At 37.8% G+C, this 25,815-nt stretch overlaps 1 protein-coding gene across 1 annotated transcript in view; it reads right to left on the bottom strand.

The window, feature by feature from the left end:
* GABRB1 (gamma-aminobutyric acid type A receptor subunit beta1) overlaps positions 1-16,880 on the bottom strand; it is a 434,566-nt gene extending 417,686 nt beyond the window's left edge. Inside the window, exons 1-3 of the mRNA XM_040238143.1 lie at positions 16,488-16,880; positions 16,221-16,312; positions 15,726-15,793 (exon numbers count right to left, since the gene is read on the bottom strand). Of these exons, the coding sequence (XP_040094077.1) occupies positions 15,726-15,793; positions 16,221-16,312; positions 16,488-16,567 (240 nt within the window). The 5' untranslated portion in view covers positions 16,568-16,880. The remainder of the gene's footprint in view (positions 1-15,725; positions 15,794-16,220; positions 16,313-16,487) is intronic.
* Positions 16,881-25,815: the final 8,935 nt, after the last annotated feature.

The following is a 25,815-nucleotide window of genomic DNA, read 5'->3' as shown; positions in this document are numbered from 1 at the left end:
TCTTGAGAGTCCCTTGGACTGCAAGGAGATCCAACCAGTTCATTCTGAAGGAGATCAGCCCTGGGATTTCTTTGGAAGGAATGATGCTAAAGCTGAAACTCCAGTACTTTGGCCACCTCATGCGAAGAGTTGACTCATTGGAAAAGACTGTGATGCTGGGAGGGATTGGGGTCAGGAGGAGAAGGGGATGACAGAGGATGAGATGGCTGGATGGCATCACCGACTCGATGGACGTGAGTTTGAGTGAACTCCGGGAGTTGGTGATGGACAGGGAGGCCTGGCGTGCTGCGATTCATGGGGTCACAAAGAGTCGGACACAACTGAGTGACTGAACTGAACTGAACTGAAGACTCCAAGATGATTTTCTAGGCCTTAAGATTCACATCTGATTAGTCTTGGTAATACTATATTTACAAACTTCTTTGTACTATTTTCCCTATGTGGAATAACCATTACCTTCCTACCTAGATTATTCTCCTCTTGAACATCTCAGCTTGGTAGTACTTGCTCTGTGATGTCATAAGTTAAGATCTCATCATTAGGGCCCCTTTTTAGTGTTAACTGTGGTCAATAATGACCCCATGAAGAATGTTATCTTTTAATAACCTACTCTGTCAATGATATTCTTGGCTGTTCCTTGAATATTAAGTAAACCCTACAATTTTTAGTAACACTTCCCAATTTCTGGCAAATCTCTTTGCCCTTATAATACTCTTGATAAACAAAGGTGAGCTGATAGATGATATTTTTATGTGTTTGACTATCTCAAACTTTAGTATAAAAACTCTTATTAGGTTATCTACTCTACGTCCATTGTTGAAGTTCATATAAGGTGCCTATAACAGTGACTGGTATATAATATGTGTTCAGTGAAGGAAGGGGAAGGAGAAGTGGAGAGGGAGGAAAAAGAAAACTAGAAAGAAGAAAATAACTGATATTTTCCCCAAATCAGACAACATATTATCTCATTAAGCCTTCAATGACTTAAGAAGAAAATATAATTTATCCCTGTTTTAAAGATGAAGAAATTCAGGTTTTGAGTAGCATGCGGGTGATCATAAATCCTGGCTTTCCCAAGACAATGTCAGTTTACACTTCTTGATCCAGCTATTATTAATAGTGCTCCTTTTCATTCTCAATGGTTCCTGTTTGGACAATCAACTATATGATTATTCTAGAGTTAAAAATACTAAGGTAACAGGGCCTGTAAGTGCAGGGGCTGCAATTAAAAACATCAGCTCCAGAACCCTCATTGTCTCGGCTAAGCTCATGGAAAACCACATAACCCATTTCTTTCACAGACCAGGAAGTAACACAAAAGGTGAAAGTTAGAGAGGTATGGGGGACCATACACAGGTTGAAATTTTAAAATGTGAGAGGTCTCAGAGTGAGCACCAAGAGAAAATGATCAGGAGGAAAGGTGTGAGAAACTCTTTCCATTTTTTTTTTTTCTGTCAGATGTCACAGAATAGTTTCACAATTAGAGGTAGTACTGTGAATTTCAACTGCCTGATGAAAATCCCAGCATTGAACAAAAATATCATCATATTTGATTATGTAAGATGTGAATTAATATTATTCTTGATATACTAGCATTAAAGCAGGAGAAATTCATTACCAGCCTAAGAGATAACAGTAAAACAATAAAAACACCAGTATTTAACATTCATAATAGTTTACAGTTTTACATCACATATACAGAGCACATATTTGTATATGATTTAATCTCTTTTGATTCTTCCTGCTCCCTGAAATAAGTAGAACAGACACTATTATTTCCATTTTACATGGAATTGAGAATCAAAGGGCTTAAGTCATGAGATTCATACTTGAGAGTATAAATTAGAATACAATCTCATCCTGACATTTTAAAGTGATTTAAATTATTTAAATATAACTTGACAGAAGCATATTCAAGGGGAATGTACTTAAGGAGAAAAACCAAAATTATGTACACCAGATGGGGAGTGTCTGGACTCAAAAAATTGCCAGTGTGCTGCCCACTGGACACTGATTTTAACTATGCAATTCATCAGGTTATTAAAACTGTGAGATGTTATTGCCACCTGGCCCTGTCAGCATAGATACTATGCTTTCAGACAATGGAAGTGAATTTGTGGATTTCACATTCTGAGCTACAGAATGTTGAGTATCACTGTCAGATAAAGCACAATTCTTTCTGAGTGCGGAGCGGACAGCACAAATGCTGGGTCAGCACATCTCACTCTGCAACTGTGCTGAACTCTTTTGTATTGGTTCCCAAAGTAAGGAAACTGCTGATTCTGGGAAAGTATGAAGTAAGTTCTGTTTCCTCACTTTTCTCCTATTCTTTTCTAATCTTTCTCTTAAGCAAACCTGTTCTGTCATTCAATCATTCATTCACACATTGGTGCAAATACAAGAAATAAAAACTAGCAAATTAATGCCTGTCTGGGAGTTATTTGCCTTGCATCAGGAATCAAAAAAGAGGATATTGAGATCTGATGACAGTATTTCAAGCAGGTAGCTTCTGAAACCACCTTCCATAGCTGTTCCCTACTGAACTACTGAACGGGTCCCACATTTCCACTCAAAACTAAACCTCTGCTCAGTGAGATTGAATAATATTGAAAAAGAATAGTGGTATTTGTTTGGTTTGAGGTTGGGCTCACATATCTCTGTCCATTCTGCAGAAGCCAAAGTACAAATCCTTTAAAATGTGGGAAAGCTCTATGGTAATGAGGCAAAAAGGATCTTCATGACCCAGATAATCACGATGGTGTGATCACTCACCTAGAGCCAGACATCCTGGAATGTGAAGTCAAGTGGGCTTTAGGAAGCATCACTACGAACAAAGCTAGTGGCACTGAGGAAATTCCAGTTGAGCTATTTCAAATCCTAAAAGATGATGCTGTGAAAGTGCTGCACTCAATATGCCAGCAAATTTGGAAAACTCAGCAGTGGCCACAGGACTCGAAAAGGTCAGTTTTCATTCCAATCCCAAAGAAAAGCAATGCCAAAGAATGCTCAAACTACTGCACAATTGCACTCATCTCACACACTAGTCAAGTAATGCTCAAAATTCTTTAAGCCAGGCTTCAGCAATACGTGAACCGTGAACTTCAGATGTTCAAGTTGGTTATAGAAAAGGCAGAGGAACCAGAGATCAAATTGTCAACATCCATTGGATCATCAAAAAAGCAAGAGAGTTCCAGAAAAACATCTATTTCTGCTTTATTGACTATGCCAAAGCCTTTGACTGTGTGGATCACAATAAACTGTGAAAAATTCTTCAAAAGATGGGAATACCAAACCACCTGACCCGCCTCTTGAAAAACCTGTATGCAGGTCAGGAAACAACAGTTAGAACTGGACATCGAACAACACACTGGTTCCAAATAGGAAAAGGAGTATGTCAAGGCTGTATATTGTCACCCTGCTTATTTAACTTATATACAGAGTACATCATGAGAAATGCTGGGCTGGATGAAGCACAAGCTGGAATAAAGATTGCCGGGAGAAATATCAATAACCTCAGATATGCAGATAACACCACCCTTATGGCAGAAAGTGAAGAACGAAAGAGCCTTTGATGAAAGTGAAAGAGGAGAGCAAAAAAGTTGGCTTAAAGCTCAAAATTCAGAAAACTAAAATCATGGCATCCGGTCCCATCACTTCATGATAAGTAAATGGGGAAACAGTGTCAGGCTTTATTTTGGGGGGCTCCAAAATCACTGCAGATGGTGACTGCAGCCATGAAATTAAAAGATGCATATTCCTTGGAAGGAAAGTTATGACCAACCTAGACAATATATTAAAAAGCAGAGACATTACTTTGCCAACAAAGGTCCATCTAGTCGAGTTTATTGTTTTTCCAGTAGTCATGTGTGGATGTGAGAGTTGGACTGTAAAGAAACCTGAGCACTGAAGAATTGATGCTTTTGAACTGTGGCATTGGAGAAGACTCTTGAGAGTCCCTTGGACTGCAAGGAAATCCAATCAGTCCATCCTAAAGGAGATCAGTCCTGGGTGTTCATTGGAGGGACTGATGCTAAAGCTCAAACTCCAACACTTTGGCCACCAGATGCGAAGAGCTGACTCCTTTGAAAAGACCCTGATGCTGCAAAGGATTGAGGGCAGGAGGAGAAGGGGACGGCAGAGGATGAGATGTTTGGATGGCATCAATGACTCAATGGACATGAGTTTGGGTAGACTCCGGGAGTTGGTGACGGACAGGGAGGCCTGGCCTGCTGCAGTCCATGGGGTTGCAAAGAGTCGGTCATGACTAAGCGACTGAACTGAAACTGAATGAGGCAAAACTGTAATTCAGCAAGTTATGCTTATGTCCTATGACAGGGATTTTGAACACAGTAGGGCAGATGTCTGTAATATCTCAAAAGTCTTTCCCTTCCACAATTTCAGAGAAGCAGGTTATGAAGTTCTCTTCATACTTCATGATAGTACAGCTTGTAGGGATGTTTCCCAAAGTAAGGTAGACATGGATATAGGAGATATGCACCAATAACCCATCAAAAACTGGATATGACTTTCCAGTTTTGTGAGTACCTTTCACTCTTCAAACTTTTCATCCTGTCCTCCTCCTTCTGTTTCCAACTTTGAAATGTCTGGAAATCAGTTCCTACCACATTTAGCCAAAAGTTTTCAGCTGACCAACATGAATCTTCATAGTGAATCTTCTTTGTCTCCTCTCATCAGCCTCAACTCCAAGGTCAGTTTGAACTAAGATTTTTGTTCTCTAGATTGTTCTTTCAGGATGTGCTGAATTGTGTCTCTGTGTGTGTGTGTGTGTGTGTTGCAGGTGGGGGCGAGCAGAAAAATGGTGATGTCAGTGGGAAAAAATCTCTTATCTCCATTTAATGTGGTAGTTGATTTGACACATTTACTGGTTATGACAAATGACTGTGTGGGTGTGGAAATTTCAGACAAAAGTTGAGGTGTGAAAGCAAATATTCATGTTTAGGGTAAGGATACATTTACGGCAGATATGACTAGATAAGATAAACATAATAGATATTATATGCTTCCATAGTAAATATATATTTCTGAATTAGGTATATCATTTACTTTATATTTCAAATTTGATTAAGTTCCTTGGTTATCATTTAAAATTTAACTTGGCTCCTCCCAAATCACCCCAAATGCCTGAGAAACACTTTTTCATATGCTTCCTTTTATGTTTTACTTTTCTTCTGTTTAAATGCTATTCACTTTGTAGTCATCAATCCAGTCATTCTTTGTAATTTCTTAAATGTTTCCAGAAATATTGAAAGTCCAGGTACCAACATACAGATTACATTTTGAAAAATGAATTCACTAATTTTTAAAAACAATGAATACTTAAGTGTGTATACATATATATGCATATATATGTATTTTGAGATTTGTCATGAAATGATTTTGTGTCTCTAAAACTTTGGCTGTGCCACCTGATAAAGTTGTTTCTATGGAAATGGCTCATGATTCATGATCAACATAAAAGAAAATTACATATGAAAGTATGAGGTAGACCTGACAGAAGAACTATTAATTTCTGAATTAGAAAAATTTAAATGCTGAATTTAAATTTAAATTATTACTAACACTTTTTTATGTCTAGAAAAATTCCTTTATAATCCTAATAAATGTTATTAAGTCTCTATAATATGCTAAGAACTACATACAGAGCATAAAGAGTATAATCCTAAACTTCCTGTAGCTAACATAGTGCTGAGGGTAGTAGGTGGACGACAAGGCTAATAAAAACTGTATATGAGCTGAAAGAAAATCATTATGTTATATTGGGTCTTTTGTCTTTTCAGAGTCTCAGACTTTTCAGAGGTTTGCTTCTATGCCCTAGACATTCTTCCTCCAGTAGATTCCTCTTCTGTGTGGCTACAGACAAGACTATAGAAGAAAGATGATTTCTTATGGATTCTGAAGTAGATCCAGATGCATTTGGGTGGAAAGAGATTACAGGTGGGATATGGGAGAAATGATGGCATCTGACACGAGAAAATGTTCTAGGCACAGGTAGGATTTCAAATAAATGTCATTGAACTGTCTCTATGGAAACCACAAAGGGGTTTCTCTTCACTAGAGAATTGAATAGCATTCTCTTGAAAATAATAGATCGAAAGGAAAAAAACAACCTCCCCATGAGTCACAGAGGGTTAGAGTAGACAGAGACCCTGAACTTTCAACAAATCTATTCCTCTACCTTCAGGAAGGTTCCCAAATAAACCTTCTCATTCAAACAGGCTTCTCTCTTAGCAACTTCCCTGATGAATCCATTCAGCAACCAGAACAAGACTCTGGGCCTCCAACTTTCTGGTTGCATCCCAAGGACCTTAACCCATACTCTTTCCACGGCGGTAGGGATTGCTAACAGCTACCTTCTGTCTGAACCCTCTTCTGTTTAAGTCTATCTCTCTATCTGCTTCTCTGCCTTCTTTCTCTGAACTCAATGACACACTCTATGAATACGCCTTTGCTTAAATAGGTATCCACTTGCCAGGAGACCATTTGTGGGGATAGGGCTCTGTTGAAACGCTGTTTCAACAAGATTGTTTAAAATCAACCCCACCAAACCATTCAAATGTTTCTGCTCTTCTGAAAAGCTCCTGGGAGTCACTTTTGAATTTTCTGGCAGCTAAGCTTCACTTCTGCTGGCCCCACTTGTGCTGTCTATTATACCCCGTCTCATTTCAGTGCCAAATGCACTTTCTACAAGAACTCACACTGCTTTCATGTAATTTCCCGTGGAAACACAGTGTTCCAGAAGGACTCTGAATCATTCCAGGGACTCAGTGGAGAGGACAGCAGATGCTGTATAAGTGAATTCCGCACAAATCTTTTTTTCCCCCACCTATAGGGTTTATAAAAGCAAACGAACCAGCATACAAAGGTCACTTCTTTAGGGCATTTTGAAAAGTAAGTTCTCAATCTTATCAGGGTCTGGGTCCTCTTAGATAAAGAACAATGTTGCTACAGATTAAAGTTGACTGCACTGAACATTCTCTCTTTGGCCAACACCTTTTCTCCAAATCTCTAACCAGGTCATTTCAGCCACCACATGTATGGGCTCAGAAATTTTCCATGTAGAACTTGCCTTCTTTGTGAACTGAACTGGAAGGATCACCAAGAAACTAGTTTTTTTCAGGATAGGCCAACCTCCAAAATATTCTACCTCTATATTTCCACAGGAGGGACTCCCCAGGTGGCTCAGGAGTAAAGAAGCAGACTACCAAGGAAGGAGACACAGGAGACTTGAGTTTGATCTCTGGGTTGGGAAGATCCCCTGGAAGAGGAAATGCAACCCACTCCAATATTCTTGCCTGAGAAATTCCAAGGACAGAGGAGCCTGGCGGGCTATAGTCCATGAAGTTGCAAAGAGGGAGACACGACTTAGTGACTGAGCACGTTCCCATGGTATCTTGTAACAACATGCTCTGATATTTTTTCTAAAAGAATCTGTAAAGACTTCTACTTTAGTGAACAAGAGAGCTGGTACTTCCTTTCCTGTTTCCCTCCCTGGGCAGATGGTGCCATATGTGCCCATCATTCAATATGGAAGCCATAGGGCATCTTAGGCTCACTGCCTCTCTAACTTCCAATATCTAACCAGTCACAAAATCCCTCTGATTGACTTGTTTGAATCTTTTTTTCTCTTCCTTTCCATTCCTAAAGCTACTGTTCTATTTGAGGCATTTATCATCTCATATGAAGTTTAAAACACCCTCTAATGCTTCTTAATTAGAAATGTTTGCCCCTGTTTTAGCCTTCTCTACTTTACTCCACAAAGCCATCAAAATGATCTATCTGAAAATAAAATGTAGCTATCTGTTAAAATCTGTAGCAGGTTTCCTCTGTTTCAGAATTAGGACTCATTTCCTTAATGCACACATTCCATCATTTCTTTCTGTTTCTCTGCCTCTCTAACTCTGTCTCTTTTCTCTCTCTCTTTGTGTTTTTAAAGTGAAAATGTAAAACGTGTAAAAGTTTTAAAAATCAAACAATTCAAAGGGGCATATAAAGAATGCTAAGTATCCCTCCAAGTCATACTCCTAGTGCTGGTTCCACTTCCAAGAGGCAGACACTGTTACTTGTCCCCTGAGCATTCTTCCAGAAGTTGTCAGTGCATGTACTACACACACACACACACACACACATTTCTAAAGAGGCTTCTTTTTACATAAGTGAGAACATTCAATAACACTGTCCTACATCTTGCTTTGAGTATCCTATTTTATCTCTTGACAATCTTCCCTGTGCCCTTAAGTTCTCACAATAGTGAATGACCTGTAGTTCCCAGAACACTCCATGCTGTTTGCAGACACACTTGCCAATGCTTATGCCCTTCCTTTTGCTTGAAAAGTATTTTTTCTCATTTGCAGCCTACACAGGCCACTCACTACTAGTCCTCTTTAGGTTTCCCCCCAAGTATTAACCCTTCACCATTCCTTAGAAACTACTTCTCCATGCTTCCACAGGACACGGACATGCACATCTCTATCACAGCCCCCACCACATTGTTTTAAAGTCACTGTTTCTGCATTCTTCTCTACAATATAAAATATTTGAAGATATGGAACACGTCTTAGTCATTTTTCCATTCCTAATACTGAGTTCATGACACGATAAAAGACTAACTGTTCTGTATGCGCTGAACCAAAATAGCCCACCATCAAGGTAACTATGAGTGTTTCAAAATCTTCCAAAAAGAAAAAAAAAATTACTTCAGGTATAGAGATCTTAGTTTGTTTGTTTTTTAAAGACTATAAACTCCACAAAGACAGAGACCTTATCTGCTTTAATCACTAAAATGGTTGAATGCGTGCTTTTGGGAAAAGGCCTTTAATCTTAAATATGCAAAACAATGACAGTTTTATTGGGATTTTAAGAGACAAAATACACTCAGTACTTAATGGAAGTGTAGAAGAAGAAAAAAAAAACTATTAGCAGAAAAACAGAGAGGAATATGAGGATTTTAAGAAAGGGATACTGAGTTCACTAAAGAAAACCTATTCATCTTTCACTCATCTTATGACCAGTCTTTTTTTCCCTAAGTTATCACCAATGATAGGAATTAATTTAAAACCTTTCTTGAGCATTTCTGTCAAGTGCTGAGTAATAGACTGTTTTATGCTACTAACTATAACTACTTTCAACAACCAGAAGTCAAGAGACTTCATGAAATGCATGATCTTCTGAAAACAGAAGTCTTCTAAAATGCAAAAAGTCAATCCTGCTATTATGAAAAATAGGATTCAGTGTTTTGAAAAAGTTCATGGGGAAATTGTATTAACATTTAATCAACTGCATTTATCTTTCCACTATCCTCAAGTATGATAATGCTCATTTGAGTTGTTAAAACTCAAATCAATTAAAAACATTTAATATCATATATTTTTCTTTTGACATGTTTTACCTTCCCTGATAATGCAAGATTTGATTCATGTGTGTTTTGAGAGTGCTATCAAGAACTTAGGGGGTCTGCCATGACAAAAACACCAAATATTTATAGAATTGATACTAAGCGATGTTCAGCTTAGGTGACATCTTGGCTTCACCTCTTGCTCCCAGACCACCTGATGGAAAGATTTTAGATGATTTGGGTAAATCCTTTGGGATACCCAGATCTTGGAAAGTAAAGCTCTCCTTTTGTTTCACATTGTGCTGAAACATTTGTTAGTTTGGCAACAGTTGAGCAAAGTTCCCAGTATGAATACAATGGACAGCACTGGATGGAAACACTTCAAATACACTCTTGGCACCAAAGTGCAATACAATATAAACCCAGCATCATTCAAATCTCATTTTGAATGCCATTGATACAACATTTCTTGTTGTTGTCTTAGGGATGTGTTTAACTAGGAAAAAAATGGATGATTATGTCACGACCGATTAAAATGGTAATCCAACGGGCCCCAGATTGCACACAATCATTACAGCAATGTTCCCAGGAGACATCTGGAGTCTGCAGTCAGTGGAATTCAATAAATGCTTGTTGACTGACATATCTGACAGAAGAACAAAATGGAATAAGATGAAATCTAATAGAATACAGAGGAGAGGAAGAATCTGCATTTTGACAGAGTCTAAGTTTCTACAGTAGATATTTGAACTAGAAAAGATTTAGTAACTGGGTCATTTACCTTCATTTTACAGAAGAAAAACTTGAGAACTGGAGAAGTCAAGGGACTTACTCAAAGTCCCAAAGCTAAATACCAGCGATATTTTCTTACTTGTCTCACAAATAGGAGCCAGGTTCTGGAATCAGGCTGCCTGGGTTCCTGACTCTGCCAGTGACTAGATCTGCAACTTCTGAGCTGTTAAAGTTATTTAACTTCTTTCAACCTAACTTTCTCTCTCCCTCAACCTCAGTTTCTCCTTCTATAATGGGGGATGGTGACTACAGAGCCTTCAACAGACACGAGTTTGAGCAAACTCTAGGAGACAGTGAAGGGCAAGGAAGCCTGATGTGCTGCAGTCCATGGGGTCGCAAAGAATTGGACATGGCTTAGCGACTGAACAACAAACAACAAAATGAGTTACTAATAAAAGGATCTGATAACCATGTCTTCTACATAGGATATTCAACAAATAGCATTCAACAAATGCCATTATTTATTTTCATCGTACTACACACTTTAATTCCTAGTCTGGCCATGTAACCCTAGGAATATAGTATTTCAAATGTAACTTCAAACTTTAAAAAATCTGGATAGGTTTGCTTTGATGTGGCTTAGAGAATAAAAAGATCTGTTATCTCCAAACAGAAAGGCAAAAGGAACTTTTCCCTCTTTGAACTTCTCTAGATGGTACAATATTGTAACCCAACACCTAAAAGTGAGACCTCGTTAATATGAGAAAAACATATTTATATCTTTAACTGCTGATATCTGTTCATGCCTTTAAATAGTACTGACCTATTTACTCTATTTGCAAAGGAATTCTGTTATAACCTCAGAAAATTTACCGACAGCAGCAAGAGTATGTTTAAGCTATTTTATAAAACTATTGGAGGCTCTTAGTGGGGGGAAACCCAGTTTGCAATGTTCTTTATTCTGAAAAAGAAGAGTCATTGGTGCCCTGTAAAGTCGCAGGATAGTGTTGTGCAAGTTGCTCTGCTTGGTAACATTTTCATAGCTATCATTTAAGGTTGGATGACTCATAAGTACTGACACAGCAGGACTGCGTATCAGTTTTAAGTCGAGCCCTACCAACAATGCTCTTGTCTTTAGCCTATCCCTTATCATCAATTAACTACACTAATTTTTGCTTTTGAGCACAGCTACCTGTTTGACTACCCAGAAATTAATTTGAAACTTAATTTGAAACCTTGGGAAAATACCATCCTTAGAGAAATTTAAGAGAAAAAAAAAAGGTTCACTTCTTAATAATGCTAGGCCTTGGAATAATGTCCTGCAATCTTGCTTCTCAAAGTGCTGTCTGAAAGTGAAAGTGAAGTTGCTCAGTCGTGTCCAACTCTTACGACCCCATGGGCTATAGTCTACCACGCTCCTCCATCCATGGGATTTCCCAGGCAAGAGTACTGGTATGGGTTGCCATTTTCTTCTCCAGAGGATCTTCCCAACCCAAGGATCGAACCCAGGTCTCCCACATTGTAGGCAGATGCTTTACCATCTGAGCCACCAGGGAAATCCTGGTGCTGTCTATGTACCAGCAATTGATGGCATCTGGGAGTTGTTAACAATGTAGGATATCAGACCTCACCCCAGACCTCTGAATAAGAAACTGCATTTTAACATTTTGAGATCCCAGAATGGTTCAGATAAACATTAAAGAATGAGAAGCACTGGCTTAGAGAAATGGGGGAGGGAGATTTCTGATAGGTGGTTACTGTTGGGTGTCATCAGGAGGATGGTAACTAGACATAAGTGAGACATAAATAAAGTGTATACCAGAAACGTCTGGAATCAACTATTAAAATAACAGTGGGATTTAACAATAGAGGATATTTCATAAAAAAGATTTGTTTTTCTCTGGGGTATTATTTAGACAATTAAACTCATTTTAGTTTTTTGAGAAGGTGTTCTTATGTCAATTTTAATGCCTATAAGAGCATTCACTGTGGCATCTATGTATGTATGAAGGAAGGAAACAATGGACACACGATAGGTATCCAATTCTGGGAACAGCTTGGGTTGAGACCTACATTGGATTAGAGCTCAATAGATGTCAAATCTTCTGGGGGTGGCCACTCTCAGACCACCATGTCTTTCAATGGGAGACACAGAGTTGTGTGGTTGAAGCTCCTCTTTGAGGATTAGGAGCTACCTCTTTAGTAAGAAGGAACCGCTAGTCATTGGAATCAAATACAAGGGTTCAACCTTTTGTTACAGGTATTTAGTATCATGTTCCTTCCATCAATTGCTCTAAGACTTGCTTATTATTATCTGTGTTTTATTGGACTTTTATTAGTAAATGTTAGTGTTTACTTCAAGGCAGTTTCTGAGGGCTACTGTCTCTTTTTGTTCCAACTGTTCTTTATTCCTCTTTGATCAGCCATTTGTGTATGTGTTTGTGTATGTGTGTAGGTATACAATTTTGCAAAAATTGTTAAAAAAAAAGGTTTTAGAGATTTAATTTAAAACACATGGAAATCAGTAGCTTTTTAAAGATGACTGTTCAGAAAATAACAGTATTGTAGTTGCTATCACAAGCACAATCTATCCCATGATGCCAAAAGAAAAAGTCCTTCCTGATTTAATCAATAATATTTTTGCCTGAAAAGAAAAGTCCTGCTCTCAAGTATAGATTTTTTTCCCTGCATCAGAATTATTCTTCAGAGGTTTTCCATTCACTGTTCAAAACCAACAATTCTTGATTATAGAGATTCTTGACTAACAGAGCTCTCTCTCTCTTTTTTAAATTTAGGAAAAATATTTTTAAATCCTGAAGGACATGAATCAAAAATACTCTTGATGTGACGTTAGTCTTTAATAAAACAGACAATGTTAGAAACCAATCTGGAATTATATTTCACTTAGCATAGCATATGAAAAGAATAAAAGTTAAAAGAACCTAGTTTTCAAAACAGAACGTAGTTTTCAAAAGCATTAATATAATGTACAGTTATGTCATTTTCCCAGTTATGGAAATGGGTGGGTAATAATGGTAATGAATAAAAAATATAAAAATGAGTAATGGTTTAGCAATGGATTTTAATCTGAATTTTCTTTAAAACTATTTTTCTTATATGCAATATCCATTCTTATTTGTTGTTAATTTTGTTGAAAATTCCCTATTAAATAATCTCAGAAGTTATCGCCTATCAGGGTTCTGAAACATGCTAAATATAAAAGCAATAAGTCTTATTGCTCATTGACTTTTCAACTCTACTGTCTTGTCTAAAAATCAAAACACATCATAGACAGTGCTCTTAATCAGGGCTAACTATTCAGATTGTGTTTCTGTAGAACGCTTGATCCTAAACTCCTTGTTTCCTTTTTTTTTTTTTTTTTTTTTTGGAGTTATTTGCAATCTATGAATTTCAATGCTTTGCCATTGATGACAGAAGAACAATTAAGTAAATGAAGGTTTATTTTTCTATGTTCAGTGGTTTCTATTTTCCTATCATGTCCTAACACCATTGTGGAAAGGTAATGGGTAATTTGGTAGAATGTATTTTTTAAGGGTTTATCTGTTGGGTGAATATTTTTAAAAAATCAAGTACATACACACATGGTACAGTGAATAAATAGATTTTCTTAAAATATTATTCCATAATAAAGAGCTATTTCCAATGGTAAAGCAATTAAATTCAATATTTTTTTTTCTGAGCCTCTGTACAAATTCCACTGAACAACTGATTATACAGACCTTTTTTGTTATGGTGGTTGTTTTGGTTAAATAGCAACTTCCTATTCAGTTCAGTTTTGTTTGTTTTTAAACTGAAAAGTTGTTTGTAAACATAGTTAACAAAATTTCACACTTTAAAAATTCTGAAAAGCAGACCACTAGCAAAGACATTGTTTGCCTTTTAAGCTTTCCCAATCTTCTCCTATTTTATAAATTACCTGTGTGGGTACTTACAAGGTGCCAAATAAATGACTGAAAAGGAAAATATTTTCATCATTTACCTACCTGATACAAACAGCTTGTTAAACTAATTCATTGCCTAGTTATCCAGTCACAATGACATGGATTGGGTACGGTTTGTATATGTGCCCATATTATTACATTCCCCAGGGTCTGTAAATAGTTCCTTGGGGGTGCTTTCTAGCAGGGACATGTATATGAGAGAATATTATAAATGCAGCTATTAAAAACCTTTTTCAAGTCAGAGAATATTCATTGTGCATTGATATTTCAAAATTGTCTTTCTAATACCACCATCAGATTAAAATACTGTTTAAAATAAGCTACTTAAAGCAGGGGAAGGTACAACTATAAAATACAAAATGTAATAGTCACACTTTTTAATCTATTCCAACTCAATATATTTTAAATATATGTATTTCTTCCCTGACATACCCTAAAAAAAGAAATTCTTAAGCCTTAACATGCTAAAATAAAATAACACAATAGTAATGAAATGGAATGAACTGGCAATTCATTTAGCCTATCACTCTATAGCCTTTACAGCTACACAGTGATAAAATTCCCAAGGCTTTACTCTTTAAATTATTAAGGCTATCTAAATCTCCACTGCCACAATACATTTTTTTTTCCCGTAAGTGGAATGAAAATGGCATTTTTCTCAGGTAGATCTAGCTGTTCGCTGGGTGGTTTGTTCTAGAAAAGCAACAGGCTTTTCCCCCTGCCTTATAAGAAGCAACAGTTAGAAACTCTAACTAGAAAACTGCTATCCCACAGTGGTTGGAAACAGCCAATAGAGAAAGAGACACTATGATTTCAATCGATGTTGAAACAGCTTCAGAAGGAAAGAGGCAATATGAAATAAAAGAATGTTAACTCCGCAATGAAAAGATTGCGCTAGGTTCACTACACGTTACTATGGCCCTCTCCCTTGCTCTCTCCCTTTTCCACCGTAACTGATCATCAGGCTTTCCTCCGCATGCTTCGGTGTCTAAGGCAAAACAAAGCAATAACTCGAACCGTTCGGTTTCAACTTAAGCTCGCAAGATGCAGCAAGACAAATTCATCAGCCCCCACGTGGGAACAATACAAGCCTCTCCCCAGAAGCCGGCTAGAGTACTTCCGTATTAGCTAGCCAGCAGAAACCGTGGTCTCAGCCTGTTGCTCCTGCCACTCCGTGTGCTAGGGCCTGGAAAGGGAGAGGACACTAGGAAACCTCGTGCTTGTGCTTGGCTGCTTGGTGGCGGGCCCTGGGGGGGTCTGGCTTGTCCGCAGCGGGGATCGCGACTGGCGAGGAGGTGGCTGAGGACCACGGTGCGGGGGCCCGCGGGTGCAGGCCACCCGGCTGCCGGCAGATGGTGCCCTGCGCCTCGCAACACCCAAGGAAACCCTGCTAAAGTACCGCTGACTCCGCCCCACCCGCTCCGCCGGCGCCACAGTCACCCGTCCTTCCCCAAATAGTGCAGAGCACGTTTCCTCCTGAACACCCGCAGTAGCCCGTGTGTGTGTTGAAAATACAAACCAGGGCCAGCAGGGCGTGTGTGCCAGAGTAGGGAGCGCGCTTGGAGCGGGATCCCTGGGCTGGGGCGAGGTGACCGCCAACCAAAAGCAGAGGGCACGGGGACCGGTCCATTTCGCATCTGCGTAAGCGCGGCCGCCGGGCCAGTAGCGGGGCCACTCACCATGTTCACTTCGGAGACCATGTCTATGCTGGCGACATCGATCCTCATCCCGACGTCCACGGGGGGCCCTGCGGGGGACAGGGGCACATTGTGGACACAATCTCAGAGCGGCCACAGGCTGGGGAGGGGCAGCGGGCTTCCCTGCGCTTACTACATTCTGAATGGGTTCCCACCACCCTCATCCCTCCACCCCGCTGCAGGGTACAGCCTGAGAGAACAGGTGTGGGCACACGTATGATGCAGTGACTATGCAGAGGGTGTGTGGGGCCGCGAAAGGTCGGCTCTGCCCGGGGTTCATCCACCTGAGCCTAGGGGTCCGGCGTGTGTATGAATGTGAGTGTGTGCGCGCGCGCGCGCGTTTGGCCAGAGCATAGGGCGTAGTGCACGCTTATGAAAATGACACGCTTCTCCTTCTAATTTTTTTGACATTTATCTTCGACAGGAAAGGAGAACTAGATATGGGTTACAGGTTGAAAAAAAAAGATGAAGCATTACCTCCAAAGTCCGGCCGCAAGCGAATGTCATATCCTTTGAGCAATCTGTCCACTGTCTCTTTCACGTATGACATGTTGCTGGGCTCGTTGGCGCTGAAGGGAAGAAGTAGGGACCGGATTCAGAATAAGCACAAACTGCAAGCAGACATAAAAATAGGCAGGCACACCCCCCCCCCCCAATAACGAGCTACATGATCCATGATCCAGCAAGCATGTAAAAAGAAAACACCTAGGGAAAAAAAAGAAACATTCAACAACAGCTGCTCACCTGTGTGCACAACAGACCATGGCAATCATCACAGGGAAAGAGAGAAGCCCCAAACTCTCTCGATTTTGTACTGTCCACATTACTAACTCTGATTAAAGAATTGTCTTTTCTGCGAAGATTCAAGGAATGCAACTTAGTCGGCGGCAGGGCAGTAATTCCCGAATGGACCTGCGCATGCGCAGAGGGTGCTCACTACCAAAAGACACCTTGTGCCTTGCAAACAATATTCCTAGTGGAACAGGCAACAGATTTCAATTCCTTTAAAGTTCCTGTTTGTGGTGCTCCGCGTTCTCCGATAGTAAAAGATATCCTGCTGTTTCTTTGCTTCGGATCCTACGTGCATATGAATATGAATCTCTCTTTGTGCATTGGAGGTTGCTATGTTCATTTCCTTTCTGCCTCCAAACCGGTTTTTTTTACTCAATTCCCAGGGATCTGGTTTAGGCTGCCTGTGATTGGCATATTTCGTTGACAGTCACGGTAATCTTAGAACTGGGCGTCTGGAGGCGAGGTGGTTCTCTGTGTGCGTGTGTGAGTGATGGGGTGAGGGGAGTAGGGGGGACGAAGTAAGTGGAGAGGGAGAGCCAGAGAAAGAAGCTCAGGCTTATTTGCTCAGGTTCTCGTGAGAGGCTTCTTAGGATGTCTGGCTTAGTGTCCTCTTTCTCTTTTCCAGGAGGAGAAAGAGGAGCTGGTCGACTTCTGCAGTTGCTCTCCCTGCTTGTCTTCCCTCCGCCTTTCGTGTCTCACCAGGCAAGAGAGGTGAGAGAAGCCGGCCATGAGGCAGCACCTCGGACAGGAAATTCTTTTTCCAGAGTCATTGGTCGCATTTTCTTCTAGGTTCTAGTAAAGAAAATATTTTTTTTATTGCCAAGTGTTAAGCTTGTGTCAGTAACCCAAAATAGGACCCTGAAACACCGAGAGGGTCTAACCTCTGTTTACTAGTAGATTGGGGTTCTGTAGGAACAAAAGCTATTTGAATTAAATTCAATTCAGTCAATACAATTCGATAAAAGTCATTGAGCATATGTTAGGCAGGAATCCCTTCGGTAGGCATTTATTCATATATTGAATCTTTTACTATGTTCTAGGAATTCTGGGACTCAAAGACAACTTTAAAAGGATTTCTGACGTTGGGAAATTCACAGGCTGTTGGGGAAGATGGATGTAAATATACGTAAATTCAATATATCTCTATATAGTTTACATAGTGGCAAGAGGGTTGTTAATTCTACCAAAGTGAGGCAGATAGGGTTTCCGGAGAAAGAAGTTTTTTGCCAGAGCAGAGAAGTAATTCCAGAAGGAGGGAAGAGAATATGCCGAAGACACTTGAAAGAGACTTTGACAGACTATGAGACCTGAAAGCCTGTGGTCTGCTTAAGTAGCTGAACCCTGAAATGACTGAGCAGAATACAAAAGGCTGGAAGGAGGGAGGGAGGGAGGAACTGAGGGTGGTGAGGGTGCAAAGGGAAACCAAGGCTACAGGGAAAGGTGCATTCTCCACTATGCACTTTTAAGCTTCTGGAAGTAACAGAGTTTTAAGTAGCAATGGTCAGGGTCAGATTTAGGTTTTAAAATGTTCTGATAGAATAAACATGGTAAGAGTGATTAACCTTCATCAGTTGTGGACTATTTTCTGGTTATCATGAACATTACATAGATAATCTCATTTAAAGCTGGTAGTAATCCAAATGTTATTAGATATTACTATTATTATAATTTTATAGATGATACTAAGAACAAGTCAAGGTAATGTAACTAGTTTAATACCAAACTGCTAATAAATGATTAAATCAGCATTTTAACTCAGAATCTATGGACATATCTGCTGTATTCTATGAAGCAAAGATCCCAAGAGAAAGAACCAGAGATACTGAAAACAAGGAAGAAGAATTATTACGGTAACACCAAGCAAAAAGAAATGAAGTCAGATAGTGTTTAGCATAGTGAGGAGGTGATAGACCAGTACAAGTTTTTGGAAATATAATAGAATCATCAAGTAGTTGTGAGGGTCAGGATTTGCAGACTTTTGAAAGTGGCCTAAACAATGATACATACATTTACACATGTGTAGATCTTGACATTTTATGTATACATTAATTTTCATTTTTTTCCTTGAGGCTCATGACAACTTTAAACACTATGGCCTTTTCTTCTGGGGCCAGCCTTAACTCAATCAATTTTCTTAATTGACTTAAAAGTATGTCCTCTACCTTTTTTTAATCCATGTGGATCTGCTTTTAATGGGTAAAGGAGAAGATTTGTTTACGCTACTGGTCTTTGTTGAAGCATAGAACCTCTCTGTGCTGCACAACTCTTTGCAAAAGCTGCACTGGAGAAAATAAAATATATGGAGAGTTTATTTCATTCATTTATTCCTCAAATATTTATTGAACATTTACTGTCAGACTCTATACTGGTTGTACAACAGCAGAAAAGAAAGCATACAGAGTCTCCTTCCACATGGAATTTGTTAACTGACCCATCTATTGGAAGTTGCAAATTGTTATCCTTGGTAGTCAAATTCAATTTGTAAAAGATGTTATTGGTTAGGTGTTTGCTATATTTTTTAAATTTATATAGCTTTTACTGGGATATATGTTTTCCAGTTGGTTATAAACCTCAATCATTATTTTTGAATAATAACTAGGATTTTATTTAGCGGTATTTGCCAAAAGGTCAAAAAAAAAAAAGGATAAGTACCTATAATATAATCATTCAGCATTTACAAAATGATTACTAAACATCTTTTCTCTTGATGTATGCTTACAAAAGCTGAACAATTAAACGAAAATGTTGATAGAGCTGAATATATCATTTTAGAGTTATTTTTAAAACATATACTTGTAAAGTAATTAATCATGATACTTATGAGGTACTTCAGTTGAAGTGTAGGACTACTTAATTATATAGAGGTATGATATTGCAATCTAATTATAGTAGAAGTGTGATATTGCAATGAGACAATAATTTTTTTTAAAGAATAAAAAAGGAGGAAATTAAGCTATCCTTAAATCCACATGTTACATTTATCTAGAGAGAGAAATCCAATGAGGTCTCCAAACATAAAAGAATACAATGAGTTAAATGAGACTTCTAACTTCAAAATTGAATAACATTAAGTACATATTAGTAGTATTCCTGTACATAACTCCTACCAAAAAGACACATAAAATGGGAAACATTCTATTACAATAATAGGAAAAATTCTAGTGTATCTAGGAATAACAGAAAAAAGTGTAAGAGCTTTATAGAGAATCTATATAATATTTTTGAAGGACATGAGACCTAGCTAAATGAAAACTATGTGGCTGGGAAGAGTCAATATTATAAAGATATTAATTCTATCCAATATAAGAAATATAATCAATTTGAATTGAAACTCCTACATTTATTGTGAAAATTAAGACATCAGTTCTAAAATATAAATGCAAGCATAAAGGGTGAAAAAGAGTGAAAAAAAAGACAAAATTTAGAAGAAAAAAAGAAGTATATGGGAGCACTTGACTTTGAGATATCAAGATTTTTGAGACATTGAAATTAAAACAGTTTCTGTTTAGTTTGAAATTCATTTAGATATAGTAAAACAGAAAATAGCACAGCCAAATAAATAGCATAAAATATTCTTCTATTTTAGGGAAGATAGGAAAGGATGAGATATTCAATAAATGCTATGGGGACAATTTATTATTCATAAAGGGGGAAAAAAGTAAACCTTTACATTATTGCATGCACAAAAATGTATTACAGTTGGATACATAACTCAAATATAAAACCAAAACTTTACAAAAATCTTTTAAGAAATATATTTATGATTTGCGTTCAGGGAAAGACTTAAAAGGGGCTTCCCAGGTGGCTCAGTGATAAAAGAATCTGCCTGCCAGTGCAAGAGGCTCAGGAGACATAGGTTTGATCCCTAGATTGGGAAGATCTGCTGGAGGAGGAAATGGCAACCCACTCCAGTATTCTTGCCTGGAAAATTCCATGGACAGCAGAACCCAGAAGGCTATATAGTCCATGGGTCACGAAGAGTGCTAACGATTGAGCACTTGAGCTCAAAGATTTAAAGATAAATGAAAATATAAAAGGAAAGACTAGTAGTGATAACTACAGAAAATGTAACCTTTAAACCAAAAGATCCTTTAATATAGTGAAAAGTCAACCAAAAGATTTTCAGCAAATTTTACTGCCAAAATATTAGTATGAAGAAATTATCAAAAAAAAGAAAAATTTTATAGAAGTCAATAAAAGAGAGAGAAAGAAAGAAAGAATAAAAAAGACAAAGAGCCTCTCTAAATGAGGGATTGCTAATAAAGCAATAATGTGGTGGTGGTGGTTTAGTCTCTAAGAGTTGTCTGACTCTCTGTGACCCCATAGACTGTAACCCACCGGGCTCCTCTGTCCATGTGATTCTCCAGGCAAGAATATTGGAGTGGGTTGCTAACTCCTTCTCCAGGAGATCTTCATGATCCAGGGATCGAACTAGGGTCTCCTGCATTGCAAGTGAATTCCTTACCAACTGAGCCACCAGGGAAGGCCTAAAACAATGATATACCAATTCTAAATATATCAGGTATGAAAAACTTAAGAATGTCAAATATTGGTTAGAGATACTCATATAAGTACTTTCAGGAGGGATATAAATGGATCTGAATACTTTATAAAGAAATCTGTGCATGTCTGATAAAGTCAAAGATGCACAAACCATTTGGCTCAGAATTTCCAGCACTAGGAACACACCCTATAGATATATTCATGCAATCTAAGAATGTTGATTGCAGTGTGGCTTTTAATAGTACAAAATTGGCAGCAATCTAAATATTTATCTATTTGGAATAAATATATAGTTATATAATAAAATAAAACACTCAATATATAAAAAATCTATATGCTTTTACACAGATAAATCCCAGCATAAAACATTAAGCAAAAACAAGACAAAATAAAAAGAGCTAGATATGGAATGAAACAAATTGACAGCATTAAGTAAAGTTAAAAACATTAAGTGAAAAAATCAGAATATATATTACTTTATGGCACCCCACTCCAGTACTCTTGCCTGGAAAATCCCATGGATGGAAGAGCCTGGTGGGCTGCAGTCCATGGGGTCACTAAGAGTCGGACACGACTTCACTTTCACTTTTCACTTTCATGCATTGGAGAAGGAAATGGCAGCCCACTCCAGTGTTCTTGCCTGGAGAATCCCAAGGACAGGGGAGCCTGGTGGGCTGCCATCTCTGGGGTCGCACAGAGTCGGACACGACTGAAGCGACTTAGCAGCAGTAGCAGCATGCATATAATACAGATTTTGGATAATAGATACTGTAAAGATAAATAACAAAATAGGAAGGGTACTAAGTTTTAGGATATAAAACATGCTTCAACTCTATCTATAATACTTAATCCAAGAAAAAAAATCTCAAGCAAATTAATCAAAACATGAGATACATATATAGATATGATTCTGCTCTCTCTATATTTCAAGGTATTTAAAATATTCTATAAAAATTCATTAAGACTAATAAGTAATGAATTGGGAAGATATATCTGCAATATATATTATTAAAATATTGAAACACATCAATCAGAGAAAGAAATAAACCTAATAAGTAAATGGGCAAACGATTTTAACAGGACTTTCACAAAAGAAAGTTTCAAAAATAATATTAAAAAACATCAACCTTGGTAATAACTAAATTAATACAATTTTTAAAAATATATGAAGTACTATTTTTATTCACTAGTTTGCTATTTTAAAAAAGATTTAGCCTCAATTGTCATGAATGTTTTGGAGAAATATAATTTCATACACTTTGGGGGCAGAATTACCACAATCTGTCTTAAAGGACAGTTTATAATATTGTCATACAATATGCAGTTTTCTGAATCTACCTGTGGAATTTGCATTCTGTTTAATCAGTGTTTCTGATTTAACCTAATGTGTGTACATATATATATAATATATATATATCATATAATACCCTGGGGAAGGGAATGGCTACCCACTCCTGTATTCTTGCCTAGAGAATCCCATGAACAAAGGAGTCTGGCAGGCTATAGTCCTTGGGGTTGCCAAGAGTCAGACATGACTAAGTGACTAAGCACAAACACACACATATATCATATATATTATATTAACTTATTATGCATATATCACATTCTATTTCAATATTTAATAATTATTTAATATATGTCTACATTGTGAAATGCTTACCACAACCAAGTTGATATAGCCATCATCTCACATAGTTACCTTTTTGTGTATAGGTGTAATGAAAACACTTAAAATATAATCTCTTAGATTTCAATGATTATTGAATGATTATCATCTATAATGATTATTATTATATATGCCATGATTATTATCTATAATGCAGCCATGAAATTAAAAGACACTGCCTCCTTGGGAAAAAAGCTATGACAAACGTAGACAGCAAAATAAAAAGCAGAGACATCACTTTGCTGACAAAAGTCCTTATAGTCAAAAAGGTCAAAGCTATGATTTTTTCAGTAGTTATGTATGGTTGTGAGAGTTGAACTATAAAGAAGGCTGAGCACCGAAAAACTGATGCTTTCAAACTGTGGTGCTGGAAAAGACTCTTGAGAGTCCCTTGGAGAGCAAAAAGATCAAACCAGTCAATCCTAAAGAAAATCAACCCTTAATATTCATTGGCACTGATGCTGAGGAGGAAGCTCCAATACATTGGCCACCTGATGCAAAGAGCCAACTCATTGGAAAAGACTGTGATGCTAGGAGGGCGGGAGGAGAAGGGGGTAACATGGGATGAGATGGTTGGATGGCATCACTGACTCAATGGATATGAATTTGAGCAAACTCCAGAATATAGTGAAGGACAAGAGCAGCCTGGCGTGCTGCAGTCTGTGGGTTCGCTAAGAGGTGGACACAATTAAGCGACTAAAGAGTAACAACAGCAAATCACCATGACGGACATTGTTTTCCCAGATTTTTCTCATCTTACAACTGGTGAAAGGGTCCAAATTTTCATTTATGATATATTTTTATCACAATCATTATTAGTAAGGTTTGCTAAGGTAGACACACTGCCTTTGAAATATATATCCTTTTTATGCTTTCACACTTTATTTTGTAGATTAAGTAACATTAATTTATTAAGATTATAAAATGTTTTACTTTGTTATTATGCTGAAGGCTTTGAATGTGTGGACCACCACAAACTGTAGAAAATTCTTAAAGAGATGGGAATACCAGACCAATCACCTTACCTGTCTCCTGAGAAACCTGTAGGCAAGTTAAAAAGCAACACTTAGAATCAGACATGAAACAATGGACTGGTTCAAACTTGGGAAAGGAGTACAACAAGGCTGTATATATTGTCACCCTGTTTATTTAACTTATATGCAGAGTACATCATGCTCCGGAGATAATTGAGTGGCATCACCAACTCAATGGACATGAGATTGTGCAAACTCTGGGAGGCAGTTAAGGACAACGAAGGGGCCCTGCAGGGGACTGCAGCAAGGAATGTTGCAGTCCATGGGACTGCAAAGAATTGGACACGACTTGGTGACTGAAAAACAATGATAAGGTAGTCACGCTGTTAATGAAATGTATATCCTTTTTTATGCATTCACACTTTATTTTGTGATTCTGCGTGATGCCATGGACTATACAGCCCATGGAATTCTCCAGGCCAGAATGCTGGAATGGGTAGCCTTTCCCTTCTCCAGGAGATCTTCCCAACCCTGGGATCGAACCCAGGTGTCCTGCATTGCAGGTGGATTCTTTACCAGCTGAGCCACAAGTGAAGCCCAAGAATACTGGGGTGGGTAGCCTAACCCTTCTCTAGAGGATCTTCCTGACCCGGGAATCAAACTGGGGTCTCCTGCATTGCAGGCAGATTCTTTACCAACTGAGCTATTGGGGAAGCCCAATTTATTAAGATTATAAAATGTGTTTTACTCTGTTATTATTCTGAAGCCTTTGAGTGTATGGATCACAGCAAACTGTAGAAAATTCTTAAAGAGATGGGAATACCAGACCAACCACCTTATTTGTCTCCTAAGAAACCTGTAGGCATGTCAAAAAGCAACACTTAGAACCAGACATGCAACAACAGACCGGTTCAAATTTGGGAAAGGAGAACAAGGCTGTATATTGTCACCCTGCTTATTTAACTTATATGCTGAGTACATCATGCTCCAAAGGATGATTAAATGGCATCACTGACTCAATGGACATAAGTTTGAGAAAACCCTGGGAGGCAGTCAAGGACAAGGAAGCTTGGGATGTTGCAGTCCTCGGGACTGCAGAGAGTTGGACACGATTTAGTGACTGAACAACAATAATAAGGTAGTCACACTATTAATGAAATATATATCCCTTGTTATGCATTCACACTTTATTTTGTAGATTAACATTAATTTATTAAGATTATAAAATCTGTGTAACTTTGTTATTACAATAAACCTATTAACTAACAAGTATCATTTTTATCTGTGCTAATGCAGATAGTCTCATTTCATTTTTGCATATGAATTTATTCTGTAAAAGTTTATTATTGTCTTATAAAATGTCTTGTGTTTCAGGTATTAGTAGCCAGTTATTTAACAGATTTCTAGCTGCTAATATGAAAAATGTCTTTTTTTCTACTTTGTATTTTTCACTCTTATTCATATATTATAATGTGGACTTCTGAAAATAAATCTTATATCATGTGATACAGTCAGGTATATTTTTACCTCATTTTCATTTTACTTTTTAATCATGTCCTAACAATTTTATAAATTATGCTATTTTAAATAAATTAATATTTTACCCTTTTATTACACTTATACTTTTAAAAAATTTCTTCTCAGATTGCCAATATTTCTATTATTTCCAGTAATGAGAGTGGAATACTCTAAGGGTATTCCTTTCTTGTTTTAAAAGGAATTCTACTCAAACATATGACTTCTTGTTTTAAAAAGTCTTATTATTAGAGCTATTCCAAGTTATTGATTTTGTTTAAAACACTAATTTTATATGCTTAATAAGAATAGTTAAACAGTTTTATAGAGTTATTACTTACCAATCCTATTTTAAACACTGGACATTTTCCATGATTTTAGGTATTCTTCTGAGGTAGTAATACTACGATTAGTTCTATTTTACAGACAAAGTAACTGAGGCAGAGAAAGTTCATTAATATATCCAAGGTCAAACAATGAGACGATAGAGAGAGAATCCAAATTTAGGTAGTCTGATGACAGTTTAGGCCATCAGTCGTGTCTAATTCTGTAGCTCCATGCTCTGTAGCCCACCAGGCTCCTCTGTAGCCCACCAGGCTCCTCTGTCCATGGAATTTTCTCA

This window comes from Oryx dammah, unplaced genomic scaffold (genome assembly GCF_014754425.2).
Source record: "Oryx dammah isolate SB20612 unplaced genomic scaffold, SCBI_Odam_1.1 HiC_scaffold_3, whole genome shotgun sequence".
In the NCBI taxonomy this organism is placed as follows: domain Eukaryota; kingdom Metazoa; phylum Chordata; class Mammalia; order Artiodactyla; family Bovidae; genus Oryx; species Oryx dammah.
This window is presented reverse-complemented; position numbering and strand designations above follow the sequence as displayed.